Raw genomic sequence first — 25,714 nt, 5'->3', positions numbered from 1 at the left:
TGACAAAACATGCGTCTGGCGAACAAAATTTCAATCACGGTCTTTATGGGGAGTTAATTTAAAACCAATATTTGTAACACCTGTTGTTTATGAAAACTCTTTTTCTCTGTGTAAAAATGTAATGGTTATCCTTCATTTTGATAACACGTAAACAACAAAAGAAGGAGGAAAAATAAAGCATAATGCTTCGCTTCTTTGGATTATACATTGTAAAGGATGATTACTTGAAATATTAGAAACATTAAAATATCTCAATTTTGTATTACTTTTTTACTTCAACATACGGGACAATATACTACCACAGGCAATATGGGCCTTAAATTGTAAGGTCAATATCTGTCAAATAGTTCCTCAATCATTTAGAATAGTAGTATTACAGAGGTTTCGAATAAAGAAAAAGGGATATTCGATAAATAAGTCGAAAAAAGAAACTGACAATGCAACTTCTAAATTATTGTATTTTGTTTGTCATTTGGCTGTAAGATTGAAATATATTTTATAGAATTATAGGATTCCACATTTTAATTAAAGGGATGAAAACAATGATTTTCCTCTACATTTAAAAAACCCGAATGAATTTTGTATTAAAATGAAAGATTTTGCCTCCAAAAAGATAAATTTAATATCATTACAACACTATTGAAAAATGGACTTGGTTATTTTGGGGGCAATTTTGCATGTTAACTTCTTATCGTGTATATTTCGATTATTTCAATCCAATTATGCAATTCTTGCTTCGTTTGCTTAAAGTTCCGATGCTATTCTGTTCATGAACAGCTTGGAATTTACTACCCTCAAGTAGTGTGGGGAAATTTATTTACGTTATCGTGCTTTTCATTTGGGTTTCCACTTACTCAAATTGCTATGATGTATTGCTCATTCTGCATAATTCGATTGTTACATTAGTTTGTTGCTGTCATTACCTTTTTATCATTTTCAAATTCACAAGCAAGATGGAGAGCGAGAATATACTAAAACAAAAATTCGACAATTGGGTGGATTTTCCTATATTATGTCAACATATTTGTATGAAGAGGATTTATTTTAACTACATCCTTTTCCATTTCGAAATGGTGGGCATACAATGGCGAATTTGATGAAGAAAATATCTTTGCACGGCATCAGAGTTGTATCGGGTAATCATATTAATATTTTTTTCTTTTTCATCAACACATTACGAAACATGCTTGCTTTATCTATATTCCCAATGTGGATAACAACATTCCTAACACACAATCGGATTTATTAAGGCCAATTACAGTATGCATTTCTAAATTGGGGTCAGATTATTGGATTATAACGCAAGGTGCAATTTAATTAGGTTTAATAAATGTTTTATAATTTACAGGTGACCCTCATTTAATTACTTTCACGAGAAATGTTGAAATAAAGAAAATCTTGTAATATTTGATAGGCACATGTACACTTGGAAGAAAATGCTGTAATAAAGTCAACTGCATACGAGTTAGGGTCAAGCAACTCCTTTTTCTATATAGAGTTAGCCAAAATAATATGTTCGAATGTACCATTTCGAGTTATGTACTTCACTGGAAAAAAAATCGTCAATTATGCATGCGCGCCTTTATTAAGTCATTTGCCAGATAGAAGGAATCGCCTGTATCTCTGCGCTTTTAACATTAATCAAGCGTCTTAGTGATCGGCATTGTACAGGATTAGGTAGAAATATTTCTTGTTTCCATAATGACAGCATTGCTGATTGTAAATTTTAATAATTTAATTTGTCGAATAATTTATGCAATAAAGCATCAACGCTCGCCCAACACGAGCACGGAAGTGACGATGCCAATAAACGCACTCATGATGTTCACTGAAACCTAAGTTTATTGGTGGAAACGCATCGAACTCGGAAGTTGTCCATTGCTTTTAATATTCAGTATTTGAAACAAGAATGAAATAAAGAATACCTGAATGTTAACATTAATGCTGTTGCTAACACTAATGAAACCAGTGAAATTCCATATCCAATGTTAAACATTAGACGGATGTACGGCATGTGATTCTGTAAAATATGGATTATAAATAATATATTATAATACTTATTCTAAAGTGATAATAAATGAGTAAAATTTAATACAAGTTGATAACAAATTAATTGATCACATTTTACTAGCTTTCGTTATATTATTTATAAAAAGTCTTATGTCGATGAATTCATTTATTATGTCAGGAAAGGATTTTTTGCCTCCCCCCCCCCCCCCCCCCCCATCTTGAATTTTGAACTTTGAGTTTGTGATTTTGGTAGCAATTGTTTGGACTGATTTTCAAAACTGGTTTGGAGCTTATTACATACATGTTCTCCGGTATTGTTTGCCACTGTTTAGGGCGTCATTGATGAGTATTTTGCAAAAAAAAATACGCGCGTCTTGCATACTAATATTAATACGCGCGTCTAGCATACTAATATTAATACGCACGTCTAGCATACTAATATTAATACGCGCGTCTAGCATACTAATATTAAGCATGATATCGATGATGATTTTGTATGAACAGCTGAAAATGTTATTGTGCTGTATTAAGTTCTTGTATTCGTGTCGATTGTTTTTGCTAATGTGATTAGTCTATATGCCTTTTTGTTTTTCTTTGTTTTTCTTTGTCGACATTTGGTTGTTTCTATAGTGATTAAGATTATAAATAAATATTGATTGCAGTCCCTTTTTGGATTTTTTAATATATCATGTCTGTTTGTTTTGTTCGCAAACTGTCACAGTCAGGATCCTACTTCGTCAAAATTATCTCCCCATTACACCAGTTCATTTTCACAATCGTAGAAACGGAAGCCATTGTAGGGATGACGCGCTACCAATTTTGCTCTTGGAAACCGATAAATTTATCCATATTGCACCATTACGATCCTTATATGTCAGTTGTATTTTTAAAGACAAATGTATCAACTAGCTAATGAGCATCAGTTAATAATCTTGTCTGCATTGATTCAACTTAAAACTATTGTCTGATCGGTTGTCAGGTGGAATTTTCGAAAATTCATAAACATTTTAAAAAATTCTAAATATTTCGTGGAAGGGCAGACTAGATTTTTTTAGTGTATGAAGACTATAAACTCTAGGTATCACACACAAAAAATTGGAATTTTTCGAAGATATGCATTTTCATCATCCAACTTGAAAGACTGTCGTCAAGTACTTTCAGTAAAAAAATAGCTATTCGAACACACCTTCTCTGTTTTTGTGACTCATTAGATAGGTATTTCACTTGACCTATATATTTCATCTTTTAGTACTGTGATTTTTTTGTGTTATAACGTCAACCTGTAGCTTTAATGTATAAAAATGATAGAATTTGAAGCGAGACGATGTATGAAATATTCTTGCTTTGTACGATATCAAGACAAAATACTCAACTCAAACACGCCCTAACATAAAACGGTGCACTCGATTTTCTCTTCTCGATACAATTGTTACCCATTTTTGGAATTTTTTCTTCAGTCACATAATGGAAGGGCAGACACGAAAATTACTGAAGTAATAGATTGATATGGTTTCCGTCCGTGGTAATTTTTTCAAAAAAATCGGAGGTTATGCATTTTTGTCATCCAACTTGACAGATACCCATGTCGTCGACTTGATATCTAATTGTTCTGCTTAACTATGAACTAGATAAATTGAAAACTTATGCAAATGGTGTTTTTAAAATAAAACACCTCGTAATTGAGAAGAAAATTGCAATTTTGTTTGTTTCTATTAACTTTTAAAAATTTTGTCACTAAAGTAAACAATACAGTAAACATTTATCGCCTTCTCTAACAAAGAGCTTCGATTCTTTTGTTCTATTTCAACCTGGTTTCCGACTGAATATAATCAAATTAAATACGATTGTAGTGGTGTCATTTTAGTGTTATATTTAACATTGCCATAAAAGTGCAAGATTTGGCTAGCCACAAAATCAAGTTCAACCCACAATTTTTTTTATTAAAATGTCCTGTACCATGTCAGGAAAATGGCAGTTGTTATCTTATAGTCGGTTTCTGTGTTTGTTGCATTGCCCTTTGGGTTCAGTGTTTCTGTTGTTTCGTTGTATTCCTCTAATAGTTGATGTGTTTACCTAAGTTTTAGTTTGTAAACCGGTTTTGTTTTCTTTCAATCGATTTTTTACTTTCAAACAGCGGTATACTACTGTTGCCTTCTTTTACCATACAAATGAGATGTTACGCTAGCTATAAAACCAGGTTTAATCCACCATATTGAAAATGCCTGTACCAATGGAGTTATATGACAGTTGGTATGTGTTTGATGTGTTTGAGCTTTTGATTGTGCCTTTACAGTTTTGAATTTTCCTTGGAGTTCGGTATTTATTATTATTTTACTTTTTAGACGTAGATATAAAACAAACTCACATCAATAGATATATGTCATAAGCTTCTTAAGAAATGCAACTTAGTAAACTCATTATTCACAAGCTTTATGCGATTTGAACACCTTTATTTACAATCATTCGTGTCTTGTTATTTATTTTTAACTTATGAGACCGATGGTGGTTTTTTTTATAAAAAAGCCTACTCTTATTAATTCTGGTATCTCTTCTAGTGTAGACACGTATGGACATTCTCTATAATCAGTCCACGTAACATTCAAACCTAGGTGGAAAAACCAGGTCCCATTCATTGTGCAGTACTTCTTGGCGAATTCTACAAATATATCAATAATATTTATCTAATTGTCATATAAATCATTTAAAAAAACTAACAATGATGAAGTTTGAATATGATATATACGTGTAATAAGTATGTTGTTGTTAATAAACCTATATACAGTCCTTGGATGGTGTAAACTTCCCATTAACACCATACACCATTACACCATACACCATACACCATACACCATACACCATACACCATTACACCATACACCTTGTACCATTACACCATACACGTTACACTTTTGCACCATACACCTTACACATTACACCATACACCATTACCCATTCTATCTACACGATCCGAAATCACCCATAATACAATTAAATTTCAAATATTAAGATTATCATTATTGTTTATGTTTACAATCCGAAAAATTATAATAAAAAGAACTTTGTTTTCAACTAATGAAATGTCGTACACCATTTATTCACACCATTCCCGATCGCACGTTACACAATCACACCATTTCTCATACACCATTACACCATTCCCGTTACACCATACGACATAGCACCATACACCTTACACCATTGCACCATATGCCATACGCCATTACACCATACACATTTTTTGGGAGGTTTACACCATCCAAGGGCTGTACATGTTTAAATTCTTACTTTTTGTATTAAAGCCATTGAGGTAATTTGGACAGGGTATTGTTACCATGCTTCCAGATGGTGTAGGAGGCCAACATGCTATTGTATCCCATACTCTTCCACATAAACTATCTGAAAACAGAACAAATAAAATAATACAGAAATAGTTCCTTTTATGATTGTCCTCATTTATACAAGACATTCTTCACACCTAGCCTATTTTTATCGCATAATTTTTTGTCAATTATTAAAGTTGAACGTCATCTCTTCGATTTACAAAGTAAGCATGCTGGTTTATAATATAATACTATAATAAATCAATAACGGAAAACACTATAAACTGCAAACTCATTGAAACCTGAATTACTCCTATGGAACCAGTGTTGATATTTATATTGGTATACATTACCATCTTTTTTGTTAGATATTTTCTTTTCAAATATGCAGTATTTCAAATGTGTTCAAGTGAAATCAAAACCAGTGTTTTGATTTTTTCGTCGGCCATATGTTATTCCCTTATCATGAAAACTGGACAAACCTTTTTACAGAAAAATCAGGACTAAACGAGAAATAACTACATCAGAAAATAACCTGATAATTTTGATGGATACATTTTTCTGGTAGATTTTGAATTTCTAATCATTTATATCTTTGTTAAATTTTCTCATCTTCTAGGGTTCATTATGTTCATATTCAGATTAATGTAGCTAGATTTAAGTTTGTAGGCTAGATTTAAGTTTAAAAACTACATTTTTGTGTATGAATCAACATGACCGCCATGACTTAATACAAAACACCAGAACAGAATCAATCTGTATATCAATCTACGAGATCGACTCATTCTAGAGTTACGATTAGACATTGAAATTAGGACAAACAGACAACGGTAATCCATAATAAAGACATATCTTTCGGTCAGTTTAATTAGGGTCTGGGGCTGTCATGTAAATAACTGCTAGAAGTTCATTTTTTTTTTATATAAATAAGGTCGTTAGTTTTATCGTTTGAATTGTTTTACATTGTCATATCGGAGCCTTTATAGCTGACTATGTGGTATGGGCTTTGCTCATTGTTAAAGGCCGAACGGTGACCTATAGTTGTTAATGTCTGTGTCATTTTGGTCTCTTGTGGACAGTTGTCTCATTGGCAATCATACCACATCTTCCTTTTTATATTAACTTATCTATCATTGTCATTTTTCTTAATTGTCTCATTGGCAATCATACCACATCTTTTTTATATTAACTTATCTATCATTGTCATTTTTCTTAGTTTTTTGCTATTACATATTTATATGACATCATGCTTGGACTTTTGACTGAGTTTTATTCAAATAATGTTAGCCGTTTTTTGACACAACCTTTTGAAATGTTTGGTCATCAATGCTCTTCAACTTTATATATAAAAAAGAAGATGTGGTATGATTGTCAATGAGACAACTGTCCACAAGATACCAAATGACACAGACATTAACATCTTGAATTGGCAAGAGGTAAATGGGGAGGGTTGAGATCTCACAAAACGTGTTTAACCCCACCGCATTTTTGCACCTGTCACTAGTCATGATCCTCTAACCTTTGATAGTCGTGTACGGTTTTTTTTCATTAATTTTAGTTCATTTATATGTTTTACAGTTCCGTGTGACGACTATGTATGCTGCAATGGTGAACTTTGTTGCTTAAGGGACAGCTGAAGCTCGCCTCCAGCTGCCAGATTTCTTGCTGTGTGAAAGACCCATTGGTGGCCTTTGACTGTTTTCTGCTGTTTGGTCGGGTTGTTTTCTCAATGACACATTCCCCACATTTTTTTTCAAAATATTTCTTGAAAAAACGTCATAATCAAAATATGGTTATTTAGAATTCCTGTCACAATATCCTTATCTGTAGCTGCCTTTGGTGGATTAGATATGTTTATTAGACATTATAATTCTAGTAATGACGACTTTTGTATCCGAAAGTCTTCCTGTTACTTCTTATTTAGACTCGAATATTTCGAATTTGCTGAGACTATACAACCATTAGCAAATGTCATCGGAAAAAGATAATCTAATTAAGTTCGTTACCGTAATATTGAAACATTTATTAGAAAATCATATATATCTGTCTATCCTTCAACCTTAAAAAAAACTTGTTTTCGTACCTGTTTGATCCGGCCTGTGTATGAATGGATAATGCGCTTGGTGATGTTTAAGCAACTATGGTTCCGTTTTTGTTATAAATTGTAGTACCAAATAACATGCCATATTTAACTTTATAAGAAAATGGTTGTTACTTGTAGCAACCACTGTTAAGCTTTTCAGGGCACCTTAGGTCAATGAGTTGATGGGTGAGTTTTTTTTCCTCTATGGATTATGATTTGTTTTATGTAGATAAGTTAATAATTTGTGTTTCCTTTTCGAGCTTTTGTTTTTGTCTTTTTAGCTCGTCAATCCGTGGCTTAATGTATTAACCAAAAGAACTACACTCAAATTTAACGATGTTTATAATTAGATCACCACAAATTCAATTTTGACTTTGTTGTGTTGAATTTGGAATTTTTGGTTAGTTATATTTATGCATTTGTCCCTAACATTTTATTAACTATGCATTTGCATTCAGGTATCGCAGATCAAATTTATTCGTCATAGTGTGTTCATTTACGTTTTTTGATTGAGTTAAGTCTTCCAATTGATATTTTATCGTGTGTTTTTCTATGTTGTGATGTTATACTATTGTTTCAGAAAAAGGGAGAAGGTTTGATACGATTAAAACGTTTAATCCCGCTGAAAATGTTTGCACCTGTCCTAAGTCAAGAATCTGATGTACAGTAGTTGTCGTTTGTTTATGTAATTTATACGTGTTTCTCGTTTCTCGTTTTTTTTTATATAGATTAGACTGTTGGTTTTCCCGTTTGAATGGTTTTACACTAGTAATTTTGGAACCCTTTATTGTTGTTTGGTGTGAGCCAAGGCTCCATGTTGAAGGTTGTACATTGACCTATAATGGTTTACCTTTATTTATTGTTATTGGAGGGTGAGTTGGCTCATTGGCACTCATACCACATCTTCCTATATCTATTGTTTGACAAAATTATCACTAAAAAGCATAAAATTGTGGTTAATTTCTTCTGGTATAGATGTAAAAGTATAGAATTGATATTGAATAAGTAGGTTACCTTTACTAAAAGATATATGAAAACTTATATCGATACATCTCTCCTACTAGAGGTTTCCCGATTTGCTACGTATCAAGTACGGTTGGTAATAAATTGTACTGACACTTGTTTTCTTTGAATATTGTGTGTGTGTATCTTTTATTTGATACTTTATTCGTACTTTTAACTTTTGGTAAAATTTCTCATACGTCTGAATGATGATTTTTGCAACTTGCAGAAAAATATAAGAATGGTACTAAAGATAATGAATTTGAACAACTGAATTAACCTACAATTTGAAATTATATCTAAATGGAAAGAAATCCTCCTGATAATTTATTAAAATCCAAGTCACACCATCAAAGCTGTACCGTTGTGTTTATAATTATTCACTGTGCAGTACCTTGCATACACTTTCTAAAAACATTTCAGCGACCTCAATATTGAAACAGGATTTGTATTTACCTTTAACATTATACATTTTGAAAGGGGTCAATTTTGAATGATAAAAAAGCTCTTATTCTATTATCTTTTCTTAAAACCTTCCCCTAAAGTATGCCAACCTTTTCATTTTATACTATTACATAAATATAACAGTCAAACATAAGATAAATTATGAATGTGCTATATATATATATATATAGCTTGATTTTACCTGTAAAATTTCAGGGGAAGTAAATCTTAATTACAAACCGTTCGTTGCAACGGTTACTGGCAACGGTTTGTTGAAAGCATAATCGAGTACACACGATATCGTTTGTTATGATTAGGTAAGATATATACATAAAAAATATACCAAGTTGTAGCTAAAAATCATTCAAATACTTTTTATAATGATTCATAAAAAATACATTGACATTAAGGACATATATGAATTAATTTCAAAAGATCAATGACGGCTCCCAGTTCGTACTACGGTTGGTACGGTAGCAAATCGGGAAACCTCTATTATGACATAGACTATTTATTTCATGTTTCACGTAGCTGTTATTGAAGTATTTAACATTTTTACTTGTTGAGCTTGATTCTGTAATGAACTGCGTGATAAAATGATAAAACTTCAATAGAAACGTTTTAACATATAAGCTCTATTTTTTAAACTTTAAATTTACCATTTTTCTGATTTCCTTCATTTTCTACTAGTCCTTGACAAATCTGACTAGCTTCGGCAATGCCTCGATTTTGTTCATTCAACGAAATGTCCACAATTACCTATCAATGAAAAATATTTTACTGATTTAGATATTCATTTCTATATTATACATACTCCAATGCAGTTAAAAAACGAACACTATAATTATAAAAATATACATGTATATTTGTATGCGTGTGTATGAAAACAACCCCATAACGTAAATGATAATTCAATTTCCCAAACTATTTTACAAAATGCAGTGATCTTATCCCTGAAGTTAAAGTAAGTACAAACACACAGACGGTTTATTTGGTAGTTCCTTGGCCAATTTTGTCGTAAAAGTTCTATTTTTTTGTGATTTAGTTCATATTCGTTTAATATTTTTATTATTTTGCTGTTTTCCTCATGCAAATGATAAACTTTGATTGTCCCAAACTTTTGGATCTGAGAGTCCGAGATCAAGACCGATAATAATTAACAACAAGATTATTGCTTCGGAGAGTAGGTAATTATAATTGGTACCAGTATTGTTCTACAACTCCAGTTCCCGGTGCATGTCAAAACAAAATGTGAAAATAAATAATCCATTTGTTAAGAATTCGTTCTGGGTTTTCTATTTGCTTAAACATTGATGCTGAATTGAAACATCTGTCTGTATATTGGGACACCAAAATAAGAAAATGGGATGATATCGTATAAACTCCCACTGTTAGGGACTAGTAAAAACAGAATAAAGAAAGAACAGAAAATATGAAAAAACAGCTTTGTCTATCTACCTTTAGGTGTTACTTTTAATGATTAGGATCATAGCACAATGTTGACTCCTTTGTTATTGACTTTTTTACCTATTATGTCATTTTGTTAAGTTCACGCGTCGTTGTCAATGTAATGGAATTTGATGTTACTGTCATACAAGTGAGAGGTTTAGCTAGCTATGAAACCAAGGTTCAATCCACTATTTTCTACATAAAAAAATGCCTGTACCAAGTCAGGAATATGACAGTTGTTATCCATTCTGTTGATGTGTTCCAGTTTTTGATTTTGCCATTTGATTAGTGACTTTCTGTTTTGATTTTCCTCGGAGTTCGGTATTTTTGTGATTTTACTTTTTATACTACAGTAGATTTAAACACCTAAAGCAAAACTATTTTCCTCTATTTTTATTATAGTAATAAATTGAAGTAATGATTAAACGTTATTTTTTTTTAAACATTAAAATGAAACATTTTCAATTGTAAAGAAAGTACATTCTTTGTACGTTATTTGTGACCCTCATTATTAAAAACAATCATGCACTTTTACATGAGTATATGCTTTGGAAATATAACGCACTGCATAGAAATTTTGCCTTAAGAGCGTAGTTTTATCGCAGCTGCAGCATGGTCTTTAATATTCAAGCTAATGAATTTTATAGATTACACCATAATATATACTCAAAAAAGTAATGAATTTAAAATGCAGATTTCAAAAACAATTCAATTAGAAAATAAAAGCCAGTCGGCGTAAAGGAAGTACTTTGTAATCAGCCATAGCGGCATAAAGTGCATGTTTTGTTTCACTAAATTTTAAAAGTATTTTTGTGTTAAAAATATAATACAGAATCGAAAAAAAATATTTCAAAAGATTCATGGTAATAGAAGTTCTGCATTATATATGCAAATTCAATTTACGGTTGGAATCTTCCTTAATGTTTATCATTATGGATTTTAATGACGGCGATCGTATATTCAAAAGACTATGATAGTATTTTGAAGCACATGATATGACTCATGAATTTCATCCGATTTAATTTAAATGTTGATTATTGTGGGCCATTTGTAAATCAGTTCTGATCATTGGACAGCTGTCCTGGGTTTGTAATGTCATTAAGGGTTTTCAATATTTGAAACTGTTTGAAAGTACCGCTTTGGTAATCTTCTTCTTCTGTTTAGTTCAATAGCACTAACCATTGAATACGATAACTCGTTAATGCAAACTACATATGAACCCTATAAAATAATACTTAAAAAACTTTGCAACATAATATATGGAGATTCTTGCGCGTTCGCAAAACATAACTGAATACAAACATTTTCACACTTTCAGACAGATAGATTAATGAAGTGGTGGTTTGTTGCAATCATGCGTATGGCTAAGGGAAATCTTAAGCAAAGGCTAATAAACAGCAATGCGAAACAAAAATGCATGAATCAATTTAGACATGAAAGGTCACTAAATAATAAACATATTCACAGCTTTTTCTACGCATGCATGGGGAATGAATTGTCGCCTTTTTGGAGCTAGAAACATACGTGTAAAAACGTTGACGAGAGTCAATAAGTATCATTATTTAACTTTAATAATACGAAAAATACAAAAAAAAACCCAATCAAAATGAGCAATACTTGAGATGTCATCAAATCGAAATAAAACCGGCCCCATGTTGGTAGTTTGCCGGATGAATGCAACAGTATTGTCCCTTTGGTGAACTCTCTAACCAAATATACAAAATAAACCGGGAATACATTTAGTTAAACGTAAACGAAAAGACAAATAAAAACCGTAACAATCAGGTGAGTATGAGTGAGTTATGAAGATACAAAATGTACTTTAAAGAGCAGCCATACAGACACTCTAGTATCAGGTATGAACTACCTATATTATTAACAGATAGCAAGAGTTTCTGTTTGAGAGATGATTGTAAACAGCATAACTTTCCGAGCGAAAATTGGTCTATTACTGGTGCAATAACAATCCCACTGTAGGATTAACTGGAAAATCATATTGAGAACGCATTCCAACAGCACATGCTTTTTTTGTATATACTATAAGGAACAAGCGACATGAACCATACAGGAATTACATTATTTTAGATGTTGCACAAATTTAATAAGTCAAAAGAGACAAAAGAAAAAGAGTTTCTGATAGCTATATATAAAGTAGACAACCTTTCATCAGATACAATAAAATGTATTGACTGTCCTTTCCTATCAATTTCGACATAAGAGAAAAGGTAACACAAATCTAGAAACTTAAACCAAAAATACACGGCTGTCTTCATATACAACAAATAACTCCTCTAAACAAAATCATTCGGGAAACTAAACTCAACTCTCAGCAAAGTCAGTGATACTGCGAGGACAAACATGTCTTGGATAAGAAAATCGTGAATCTAACAATAGGTAACAAGGATGTGTCCAGGCTGATTCAAAATTAAGTTTATCGATTTCAGTACACCATCATTTTCAAAAGGCGTTATTATACAGATAACAATGAGAAAAGTTGGGTTTTTTCTGGTCAGGGGGTTGGTGTTTGAAATATTATGTTCCTACATATACAATATAAGTTTGGGGTACAGACTTCATGCATTTACCCGAAGATCACTCAGTTCATCAAATCGTGTTAGAAATTGTGTAACTAGAACGAACATATCAATATTGAAATTCAGGTAAATAATTTAACTTCCAACCATCCATATTTTCCATTAAGAAAACATAGTTTGGCATTTTGTCTCCGAGCTTAATTAGTTTACTCTTGTAGTTTAATTTTGTTTCATTGAACTTCAGTTACCAAACAGAATCGAAATATAAACGAGTTTGTTTGCACAATGCCATTTACGGAAGCCGATACATGACGGAAACCTTACTTTTATTTATGAATTCGTTATGTACAAGGATTTATACAGAGCACACATTGCATAACAATATAAAGCTGGGATTAGCAAATTAGAATAGAACTCTTATAAAAACCAATTCCGCTAACGTCAAGTTGAAATTATTTAATTCGGTTTCCATATTGGTAAGAAGAAAAATAAGATGAATGAAGCACATGCTATAGTATAGGAAAATTATTATATAATTACGATTGCTACTATAAAAAAGTGTTTCACCGATTTACATAGAAATTAAGTTTGTACCACAAATAAAATGCAATCTTTTGTCGAGAATTTACATGTTGAAATTCGTATTGGAAACAGTACGCAAGTATCTGACGAAACACGCTAAGTCCTTGAAATTCAACAGAAAATATTCAGTGCATTCTTTTTTTTTTTTAAAGTAGATGCAATTTGAGAACTTATAACTTCCTGCAATGCAAATGTTTGTTAAAGTCATAAGAAACCTCAAATCAAACAAAATAATGCATATGTTTTTTTATAACTCAATGGATAGTTTTCCTTATAAAACTTATGTACATATACATTACTTTTTTCTGAAGAAAATTCTTTAATTTATTCATATTTAGAAGAAGTTTACTTTATTTTAATTGCTTTCTCCCAGGAAGCAAATTACCCCGACATATTTTCCGTATGCAAAGTGACCTCAGTGTGACCCATCTCGTAAAAATCCGGTGATCACAATACGCATGGATGTCCTTAAAATAGACTATTATCTGAATTTACATGTTAAGCACGTGCTTAATTTCCATGCTTTTTGGTTGTTTTTTTGTCGATTGTTGACAAACAGGTGACAATCCTTAAGCTTCGGCTTCAAAACACGAACTTTAATTACCTGTCATATTTTGACAACAACACTGACCGATTGAAAAAAAAATTGACGATTATACGAAATTTACACGAAAAAAATGACAAATTCGTGCACAGAAGACTTAGTTTATGATGGTTTCCCATTGGTTCAAGAAGTGGCAGAACATTATTTTTCACCGGTCACTCGTTTCTTATGACTTTAAGATAGATGCAATTCATTATTAATCTTTGAAATTTGCGGGTCCACTTATATTGATTCACATATTTAATTGAAATCTACCTGATATGAAATTGTTTTTAAAACCAAAATGGTATGACAAGTAATTGAGCACAAAAGTATGCGAGCTCTAGGATTTAAAAATTAAAACAATTTCTGCAGAAAAATTTTGATTCAAATATAATTAAGTTGCGGGATTATTCAATTTGTTTTCTAATTGTAATATTGAATTTAAAGAACGATGATGTCTAAATATTTAAGTTCTGTTTATATGAGAACAACCATACATTGATTGATTGCTTGATGGATTGTTGATTGCTGACGCTTTAGTAGAAGACTGAGATTCTACCGATGTTAGAAACAGGAACTGAGAGACATAAAATGAACACGAAATGTTGCTAGTATTGGGCAATGAGATGGGATATTTTTTTTACAGCCCAACAATATATGGAGAAAATGACTGTACCAAGTCAGGAATATGACAGTTGTAATCCATTCGTTTAATGTGTATGAGTCTTTGATTTTGTTTTTGGAGTTCATTTTTTTTGTGATTTTATTTTTTATTGCATTTGTAGGAATAGCAATTTTGATTGTTGAAGGTGTAATACCACCAAATCATACGAAAAAGGGTCGAAACAAACATTTTTCTTGAATTTGACAGTTATGGGTAATGAATCCTACGTTTCATTGCAGTACACAAAATTCTGTGTCATCAACATACACTAAAGCACCATTTTTTATGTGATGTTTCCATAAATTGGAAAATTGAGAAACATACTAACTAAAACTGGTACACAGGTAAAAAAGAGGTGAACATTTGATTGATTATCTTCCAGTGATTTTTCTTTTCTTTTGTGCAATGAAACGTTATGCACAATTTTGTCTATAGTACTGCACAGGATAAAACTTTACTCATGCCCAGTATTTCCTTATTTGTAACAAAGATAAATTCTGCACATATTCTTGAATGAAAAGTGCAAATTTAACAAAGACTAATAGGAAAAATCAATAATGGTATTATAACTGTATTTAGTGACATAATCTTTTCCTTTTTATCTAAATAAATATGCACAAAACGTGACTATTTCAATCAGATTCCCCCATCATGGTCCACCCCTATGTTTTACGTGTATATCTTGGCTATTGTTGAGACCAATCTTGGCATTTTTCTGTTCAGTGATGAGTTATCTTTCTTTTCACATTTTGTTATCGATTCTGATAAAATATTTTTTTTATTTTATCAAGTACAAGATTGGTCGTTTATATACATATACTGTGTTAATTTCCATTGTTTAACGCAAGCGTACATTTTAGATAAATAAATTGAATGAAAACTACGGTTCCTTATTTGTGCATTGTGATTAAACATTCGTATGTATCATTACTTTCATTTGTTTCCAACTCTGTCTTGTATTGTTCTGGTCGTACTATTGCAAATATTAATTTTCATGACTGTATCATGTGTTTCCATCAGTTACCATAGAACTATTACATGGTTAGGTTTGAAATAAATGGTAAACCCTAGTTTTTTGTGCTCACTGAACTTTCGTGCATGACTGCTGTGTATATTTTTACTTCATGTGAGCTTGACCTTTGCCCTCAATGTACAACTTGTATATTTTGATTGAATTAAATGAGGAATTGTCTTATTGGCACTCATACCACATCTTAATATATCTTTTTTAGATATAAAGATATATTTGTTAGTTTTGTGTAGCACGACTACCCTTTCCTCAAAATCTGCTTTGTGTTTTTTTGTAAGGAACTCTTGACCAGACTATGACTTTTTGACTCTTGACCTCTGCATATTGGGTGTGTCTCTTGGTATGATAACCTTGACGACAGGAGTCTCTGTTTTTTGTTGATCTAGTATATTTTTAATTGTAAGTTCAGTTTTCAGTTTTTCAGTTTGAACTAGTACACACTTTGTTTTGGGGCCATCTGGAGCCCGCCTCCGGTCGAGAGATTTTCACGCTTTGTTGAAGACCCATTGAGGGCCTTCGACTGCTTTCTGCTTATTTGTCATGTTACTGTCCCTTTCTCAATTTTTAAGCATTTTAGGTTCAAATGAAAACTAAATCTGACTTTTTGTAAGCGTTACACGTGAAAATCAAATTATTGTGCTGTGAAAACGGGAATTGAAGTCTAGCGGGACACGGGAATTTACAAACAAAAAAAAAAAAAAAATAATGATAATTGCTTACGTACATAGTGTAAGCGGGATACGGGAATTTGACAAAACAGTAAGCGGGATCCGGGATCAGAACCCCCAACAAGACCCCCATTAGAGAGAACATTTACTGCTTTAGTACAGTTGTGATTGGTTATGCAAAATGTTTTATTCTTACCTTAGATTTCATTTCATTTTATGGACATGCAGATATGGATAGTCTGTTTTTACATCTTATTTTATCAATTATTTACTAGTGTGATTTTATCCATCTATTAATCGCCTTCTAGAAGTATAGGTAAGTCTATTGACTGCACGAACAGTTTGATATTGGTATTGCATAAAAACGAAATCTATAGCTTACCCCCATGGTTTCTGTCGACATCAGTAGTACAAAACATGATAAATGTAGACTCATTGCACCTGAAAAAGATATGTTTGTTTAATATCATTGCAAGATTGCTATCAAAACGCTATATAGTGTTTGAACAAACTCTTTTAAAAACTAATAAAAGAATCTTTTTTAATTTTCCTGTTGACAAAATTCGAACTTAATCAAACGACAAGACAAATAACGAAAAAGCTAGAAGTCATTTAACCATCATTGATATACAGTTAGTACAAAAAAGTGCATCTATTAACGGCACTGACGATTGTAGTCAATCAGCATAACCGTCGATTGAACAGTTTCTGAACAACTTAATGTACTGAAAAATTTACTTGAAAATGCAAGTGAATAATGATTAAGCTTCAGACAAAAAGACATAATAAAATATTTATATGTCTGAAAACTTGTATGTCATTGATATTTTTCAATTATGTTTTAATATAAAATCTTCAAATACAAATTTCAAAGAATTTCAGTTGTTTGAGACAACATTTTCGTGTGATAAGACTGGTACCAATGATCTAAATAGACATACCTACTCTATATGCTACATTTTAAATCTGTATCAATACAAATTTGAAATCAAAAATTTCGTGTGAGTTAAAAAGTAAAATAACAAACATACCGAACTCCGAGGAAAGTTCTAAACGGAAAGTCCCTAAGCAAATGGCAAAATCAAAAGTTAAACACATCAAACGAATGGACAACAACTATCATATTTCTGACTAAGTACAGGTATTGACTTGTGTAGACAATTATGGATTTAACCTGGTTTAAATGTCAATGAGACTATAGACCTAAAATATAAGTTGAACTACAGTAGAGATGAATTCTAAGACGGAGAAGGCATAAAAAATAATTAAAAGTTTACTGAAATTAAAGTTGCAACTAAGATATCTTAAGTTGAATTTATACGATTAATGGCCATACGTTGTAAAATCAGTTTGGTTGCATAGTACCTGATGTACTTTCCAAACATTGGCACTGAGCCGTTTGTGTCAAATTAAATACATGTTTAAGTATCGAGCGCACATACTGTTATGATTGACTTTGATGTAATACTTGACAGTTTATAATATAAATTGTTTCATCCTGTAATCTTCTATAGATGTTATGAGAATGAATAAATTGAGATGTGTGCATACCTCAATGAGATACAAATAACCAAAAAGACATTAAGGGGTCAACATAAACTTTTAACAATTATAGACAGAGTGACGTCTTTATAATATCCTGAACTGTTACTAACAAATGGAGTCTTAATAACATCAATTAATTAACAGAAACTGACAAAGATATACCATCGACACCAAATTCTATCAGCACATGAAGAGATTACATGAGACAACAACGAACGAAGTACCAAACTTTGGACATCCATATAAGTATGTGGCATGGTAAAACAAGATTTTGATATCTAATTCCCAATATGTTACTTTTGTAGACATAAAAAACTACTCACAATAATATCCAATAAAACCAGTAGAGAAAAGCGCATATCTTAAAATGAACTAATACATTTAAACAGTAATAAATTTTATCTAACCTCCTATATACATCTATTTATATCGTAGTAAGTCACTAGCACACTTTGTAGCTTATACATGTTATAGTAGTATTTTGACACAGATAATGCTCTTTTTTACCGAAAGCAAAATAAAACTACGTAACCTGCTAATATTGTTATAGTTACAGTGTGCTTGCTAGCTATATATATAGTGACCTATAATCATGTATACGGTGTCAGTAATTTCCATATTTGAACAGAGTAAGCGAATGTTGAGCTCTATTTATAGAGCTAACTGGTCCGTATATATCGTATTAGGTCAATATCATACTGTGTAACGAATTTATTTTATTGACTATCTTTATATTGGAAATGTAGATGAAAACCTTTTGACAATAACATTAAACAGAATATCAAATAATTAGCAATGAAAAAGTAAGCGTCTATAGGACATAATTAAATCACAAAAAATGCTGAACTCTGAGGAAAATTCAAAACAAAACGAAAATGGCCAAATCAAAAGCTCAATCACATCAAACGGATGGATAACAACTGATAGACATGTTTTTGTCTAAAAGCTTGCCAAAATGATAATTATTCACCACTAATCGTATATTTGAAATAGACCACACCCATTGACCGTGTACATGTATATAAAATAAAACACGCCTATTGGCCTTATATAAAACAAAATCGACAGTTTGTATGATTCGGGATTATATAAAATTGCTGCAATTTAAGGGATTATGTCGAATCACTGAAAACGTTGATTATGATAATAAAATTTGCAGGAAATATGCATATAATTACTAAAAACAATGCAAGGTATTATACATTCATGATGAGACTTTGTAATTGATTCTTTAAAATGTGATTGAAACATCTTTATAAACATAAACTCAAAGTGATAGGCTCAACACTCTCTAACACAAATTATTATTTTCACAAACTAAACTGAATGACTCAATCAGTTGTGTGTTGTTTTATTTTTTGCATCATCAATTTTAAAAATAACCTCTGATCTTATCGAATGTTGGTGAGAGAAAAAAGTATTCATTAGCAGGTGTTAAAAGAGTGAATCAGTCACTTCACAGTCATCTCTTGCTTTTGACGCTGTTATGAAGAAACAAAACAATTCATTGTATACATTTGCAATTATCACTATCATTGAAATGTTGGTATTTAATTTATGATTAATTTTAATGTGGTTCATCAGCATTTCCCTGGAAAAGCTGTCCACTTTAGATGTGTTAATGTCAGGGGATGAAAATTGTCCCATTGTCATTTAAATTCACTGTAACATTTATAGGTTTCAACGTTTTCACTTTAAACCAATGATACTCATAGCATTCTACACTTGTTAATGGATGACTGTACATCATCTAAAATTTCAAACAAAAACATCAGAATCCGAACATGAAGACACCATTCACAATTGGAACAAACTTATATCCATATACTAGTAGCTGCTAACATCTACCTAATATAGACGCTGTTGGATGGTTTTCTTATGTACAATCATATCACCATTCCTTATTTTATATCTTTTTGTAGATTTTGAAGTTAAAAGCAGTAAAGCATACTTTGATTCAAACCATAAATTTGGAAATGTGCATGATTCCCTAAAAAATGCAAAATGAAACACCAGTATAGGTGTAATACACCTTATCGCTAATCCCGGCTGACCCGGCCGCTTGAACTTTTGACGTCAACAACAATCAGTTTTCCATTGTGGCGTCAGATATTTTGTTTTATGACGTCAAAATTTTACGGGAACCTGTGTGATATTCAGTAATGGCGGACAAATAGCGATAACGTGTTTTACAAATCGGGGAGCTGATACGTGCACTGCAACATATATGATGTCATACAACGAATAGCTATGAAAAAAGATGAGTGCAAAAGGAAAACGTCAATTATTAAATGCAGATCACAGTTAGGAATATAAATAAGCATTGATGTTACTGTTGAAGAGTATACAAGCAAAATGAATTATGATGCATGTTCAAATTAGATAAAAAAATCTATATGTTCAAACATTATAAACTGCGATTTTACAGAAAGTAGATCAATGCCATAAGATACGAGTGTTACAACGGAAGTATAAGTTTGATTTCAAAACAAATCTTAGCTATTTCAAGATTGAGTCGTATTTGGTACATTTAATACCATGTAAAGATTTATGCTGACTGCTAACGAAGCATGATTTAACATCTTTATCATTAAATAATTATTGTAATCGGACTTATGAAATCCGTGTTTTTTGTTTAATCTTCTTAGCTTGTCTCCAATTTATCAGTTGAATCAAATAATAACAGAAAAGTAGATTTAGTTTATGGTTAACAATAATAGTAAAAAAAGTACATATTGTCATAATATTTAGAATTTTCTGGGGTTTTCCTTGTACTGGGGTTTGAAGCAATTTATTGATTTATTGTTATTGCCTTTTTCGAATTTCATTGCAGTCGTCTCTTTCTGATTGACGTGTCTTATCACCTTAGGTATCTTTGAACATTTTTTGTCTAGCTTTCAACATGATTTAAGACACTTTCTGATCCCTTGCTTGCTAGATGTAACCTAACATCGCTTGGCTATCATTAGAAATAAGAATAGGCATGCTTGTTAGTAATTCTAAGAGATAACTTGAAATTAAGATCAGAATGATACGGTGTTACAAAGTGTCCGTTTTACTTGACGATGTTAACATTACACAAATACGTTTGTCACTTGCAATTTGGTCTTCAATCAGAAACTGGTTATCATCTATTTTATCTCATTGATTTCATTGGATAAATAACGCTACTTTTATATCAATTATTTCTGTACTAAACTTATTCACTGAGGATTTACATGAATTTAAAGCAAAGCTTATTGTGAATTTTACTCAGATAAACCAATGGTCAGATAGCTATTTACCTACCCTTTGACACTAGCATGAAATGATGTGAACTACATAGTTTTTTTACATTGAAGACGGTTCAAATTCAGCTTTGCAAATAAATGTAAATAATATTCAATGTGAATGTTATTTTGAATGTAAGAAATGATTTTGGTTTATTCCAGCTGGATGTGTTTGATAGCATGGTTGTTGAAAACGATAATGATAAACACTTATGAACCAAATCAACAAACGACAACTATCCAAAAACTATATTACTGAATAATAAATGTATTCATGCCAAAAAATATTTCAACGTTACCCTGAGTATAATCATCAAGATGTTTATGTATGTATTGTTATATAAATTTTTAAATGTCTAATCAAGATTGGTGCAATATAAAAAAAAACAAAGGGCTTCCATGTATATTTTGATTTGATGCCGTATCAGTATACCGAGACTTTTTGTAGCATGCTAAAAGATTGCGGGAAGTTTTGACCAATTCAGTATATATATTTTACTGTTGTTAAACATCTAGTAAGCGACGATTGTAATAGTTCGTTCAAGGCATTGTCTTTTGAATCTTTCTTTGTTTGCATAAGACATTGATTGATAAAATTATAATATCATTTTATTGTTCTACTCATTGATTGCGCCTGTATTGCATGGCATATACAACAACTCTGTTCCTCATATCTTGATTTCCTAATAGGACTTAACCGTTTCGTCTATTTTTATCTGCTTTGAAATTCTGTATTTATTGATTCTGGGGATTTCTCAAAAAAGCACGGTCTTCCAGTAAAATTGATGACGTTGTTGTATGAAAACTACTAGATTGGGATATCGATATTAGGAGTGGAGGACGTCATAATGTTATACCATTGACGTTTACACAATATATACCTGTATTCATAGTTGTTTTCTGATACTTCAAAAGTACAAGAACCTGTTCTGAATTTGTACATCAATTTGTTGAGCGACTGGAAACCCAAAATACGTCACTTTCTTGAAAACAAATGTTGAATGCATCACAATTGAGAACAGATAATGTTGTCATTAATTGACAGAGATATTTGATCGACTTTTTACAGTATAGTTTTCGAAATGACGACTTAAACTTTTGATGGAGAACTGTTGATTGATAAGCTTGTGTTCTCGCATTCAGTGACAATAAACTTAATATACAAGACGTTAATTACATCTCTATCCGCGTAAAATACATCCCGTTTCCGGATAAAGTAAAATAACAAATGAGTATTATTCAGAAATTTTCTTTTAATCTAAATAAAATTGATAGAAAATAAAAAAAATAAATAATTTTAAAAAATTCAGATTTGATAAGAGGTTAGTTATTGACTTTGCATATTATGAAATGCTACCTACAACTGCAAAACTTGTCGACATATCAAAAACTAATTGAATGTTAACAAGATACAGCGGATGTTGAAATAAAATAGTCCCCTTACTTGTTCATTTCTGTCAAACCCTATCAGGCTTTAAAACTTTCCACTCTTCAGTGTTATGAACTTGAAAACGTTCCAATAAGTAATTTGCAAAAACCAATGTATAACACGACAATTTACATGCCTGATCTAAAAAAACAATTAATGAACATGAACAGAAGAGAGAGGGACCAAATTGATAAACAAATGCATATACATTCTCAGTATAAAACTGTTATCATGTCTTCTAAGCATTAAATATATAGAACAATTTTGATGCACAAATACAAAAACATAACGCATATTCTAATTTTGAAAAGTTTTGACCAACCATACCCCTTGACAACTTAATCATTCTTGATCAAAGGAGCAGCAGTGTTTACACTATCAAATTATAGCTCATACCTTCATGCAAAAAGTGACATAAGAGTTGGTAAACTCATCAAATTCTATTCATTTTCATAAGAATGTTATCAAGGAAAATATGTATCTTTTCTATGCCCAGAAACCCATACAAGTCAAGTTAATATCATACAAAAATAAGAAGACGCGATATACTTTTTAATGAGACAAATCTCTATAAGAGACCAAACCACGTGGAAGTAAACAACTACGGGTCACTGTATGGCCATTAACAATCAGCAATACGCCTTTATACCATTTACAACTTCATAAAACAAAGGTCGTATTGATGTAAAACAAGCCATTCTTTTAAAAATCCCAAGGAGAGTGGCGCTCATTTTTCTTGATGATATTTTTAAAGGAAAACAATGAACGATGTTTTGTTATTTTCCTTCAAATCTGTCAAGCTGGTATATTACGTGGGTTTCTTTTTTATTAAGTGATTAATTCACTTCAATTTGATTACATGTATTAATGGTTTGTCACAATTAATCAAAATTAATTACTCGCAACAAATTGCACAACTTTTGTCATGGATTAATTTTTTAATGATTTTCGATGTTGTAACAAAACTGATTTACTTCATAGAATGTACTTTTATAGGCTATTTTCATACGGGCAAATTCAAAACAAAATATCACAACAAAAGATACGTTTATATTATTTTCCTTTATGTCAATTTTCCTTAAGAAGATGACTTTTGTTTGGTCCTTTTTTCTTTTTCTTTTTTAAAGTAATACATTTTCCAACTCTTTTTCTTTGTACATATTTTTAGTGTCATTTGAGATTTCCATGAACATGAATTATGTATAAATATTGAATGGTAAAATATCTAGTCAAGGTTTTCGTAATCATATTATTTCAGAGATACAAACATTGGATTTTGAAGTTTCACTCCACCTATAAATCTCTTATTACCGTATTAACGAAATATATATCACATCCTAATTGAAAATTAATGTTTTTATTAAGCACATATACGTAAAATTGAGAATGGAAACTGTGAATTTGTCAAAGAGAAAGCAAGCCGACCAAAGAGCAGAAAACTAAAATCAGAGGTTCCTGATTTGTGACAGGCACAAAAATGCGGCGAAGTTAAACATGTTTTGCGAGATCTCAACTCTCCCTTTATTACTCCACCCAATATGGATTAAACAAACACACATAACTTTACATTTATAAAAAAGAGGATCCTACATCCTATCGAAGACCCTATTATGTAGTACTTCAAACAATAATAAATCTCTATAGAGAGAGTTGTACTCTTTTTAAAATACATTTATCGTATAGTTCTTGACTAACCTCGTTATGTCAGGCAGTTCGGTGGAAAATTGTAATTTTTTTTTCCAAATTTCCAAATAGCTTTGTTTCATACAAAGACACAAATAGTCGATTGTTACACATGTTGAAGTTTTACGGCACTACACACGCTTAGAATATAAACTCTTAGACTATTCAACATATTTAAATGGTCTTCTCATTGTGATTTAATTCTACTATCGAAACCTAGTGTGAAATGAATATTAATATCGTTATCTTTAACTTTTGTAAGTTATAACTATATATTGAAAACTATGAAACAATGGAATTCATATTAAAATAAGACGGGTGGCATTAAGTAGTGTGACTGGTATTAAATAAATATAAGTAATTCATGGTACATATGAAATAGTAAAAATTCTCATTACTATATATCAGTATTACTATATATAAACACAGTAATCAATGTTTCTAGTTTACTAGCCACAAACGAATTAGTAATATAACATATGTTATTGTTTATTTTGACCAAAAAAAGTTTCAATTATAGCACAGCCAATATTTCAAATATTTTTTTTTCATAATTATTTATCTGTACCTTTTTATTACACTTATGTTACATATAAAGCATAATTTGCCTAATGACCATCTTATTTTTAAAAAACATTTTGTTAATTGTCGTATATGAAGTCACATTGAACTACAAAACATACAAATGAACCAAACATTTAAAACAAAAAAACACACATAACTAACAATAGCTAGTCACAGAAAAGATTTTACCAAAAAGACACTTATCAGTGCGTTCGTCCGTTCGTTCGTCCGGTCGTCCGTCTGTCCCACTTCGGGTTAAAGTTTTTTGTCAAGGTAGTGTTTGAGGAAATTGAAGTTCAATCAACTTGAAATTAAGTACACATGTTTACTATGATATGATCTTTCTGATTTCAATGCCAAATAACAGGCAATTTTACGGTCAACTGAACAAAGAAAATGATAGAGCGAGTAGGACATCCGTTTACTATGGACACATGGCAATGTTTCTTGGGATACAGAAAATAAAACACAAACTTTATTTCAGATAACCAAAAAATCATTCATCTTAAGTTTGTTTTAATTTGTTCAGATAGTTTCAAATGAAGATGTCTTATAAAGTTAGAAACCATGATAAACAAATTGTGTAAAATTGTCCTTTGTAAATCTTTCTTCACTGAACACTTTTGCTATTTCACTTATCATAATCTTATCATAAACTTTAATAATATTTACAAAAAAACTTCAAAAAAAAGACGACAACGACAGACGACGGACGCCAAGTGATGGCATAAGCTCATATGAGCTAAAAAAGCTAAAATGCAAACTATTTAAGAAACTATATTAAAAATAGATAGGTGTCCAAAGCAAAGTTTTTAAAACCTTATTTTTCAAAACCTACTGTGAATGGTTCGG

At 31.2% G+C, this 25,714-nt stretch overlaps 1 protein-coding gene across 8 annotated transcripts in view; it reads right to left on the bottom strand.

Annotated features, from left to right (window-relative positions):
* The window catches only part of LOC143065005 (secretin receptor-like), a 93,387-nt gene that overhangs the window by 18,448 nt on the left and 49,225 nt on the right, over positions 1-25,714 (bottom strand). For 7 of the 8 annotated variants that reach the window (XM_076238265.1, XM_076238264.1, XM_076238266.1 and 4 more), the window contains 5 exons: positions 16,755-16,813; positions 9,519-9,618; positions 5,296-5,406; positions 4,539-4,666; positions 1,926-2,020 (listed from right to left, as the gene is read on the bottom strand). In XM_076238265.1, the coding sequence (XP_076094380.1) occupies positions 1,926-2,020; positions 4,539-4,666; positions 5,296-5,406; positions 9,519-9,618; positions 16,755-16,808 (488 nt within the window). In that variant the 5' untranslated portion in view covers positions 16,809-16,813. Of the gene's footprint in view, positions 1-1,925; positions 2,021-4,538; positions 4,667-5,295; positions 5,407-9,518; positions 9,619-16,754; positions 16,814-24,310; positions 24,430-25,714 lie in introns of those variants that run through there. The other variant, XM_076238269.1, reaches the window with a different exon arrangement.

This window comes from Mytilus galloprovincialis, chromosome 2, assembly GCF_965363235.1.
Source record: "Mytilus galloprovincialis chromosome 2, xbMytGall1.hap1.1, whole genome shotgun sequence".
Lineage (NCBI taxonomy): Eukaryota > Metazoa > Mollusca > Bivalvia > Mytilida > Mytilidae > Mytilus > Mytilus galloprovincialis.
Note: the sequence above shows the minus strand (reverse complement) of the source record. Positions and strands in the feature narration are given on the sequence as shown.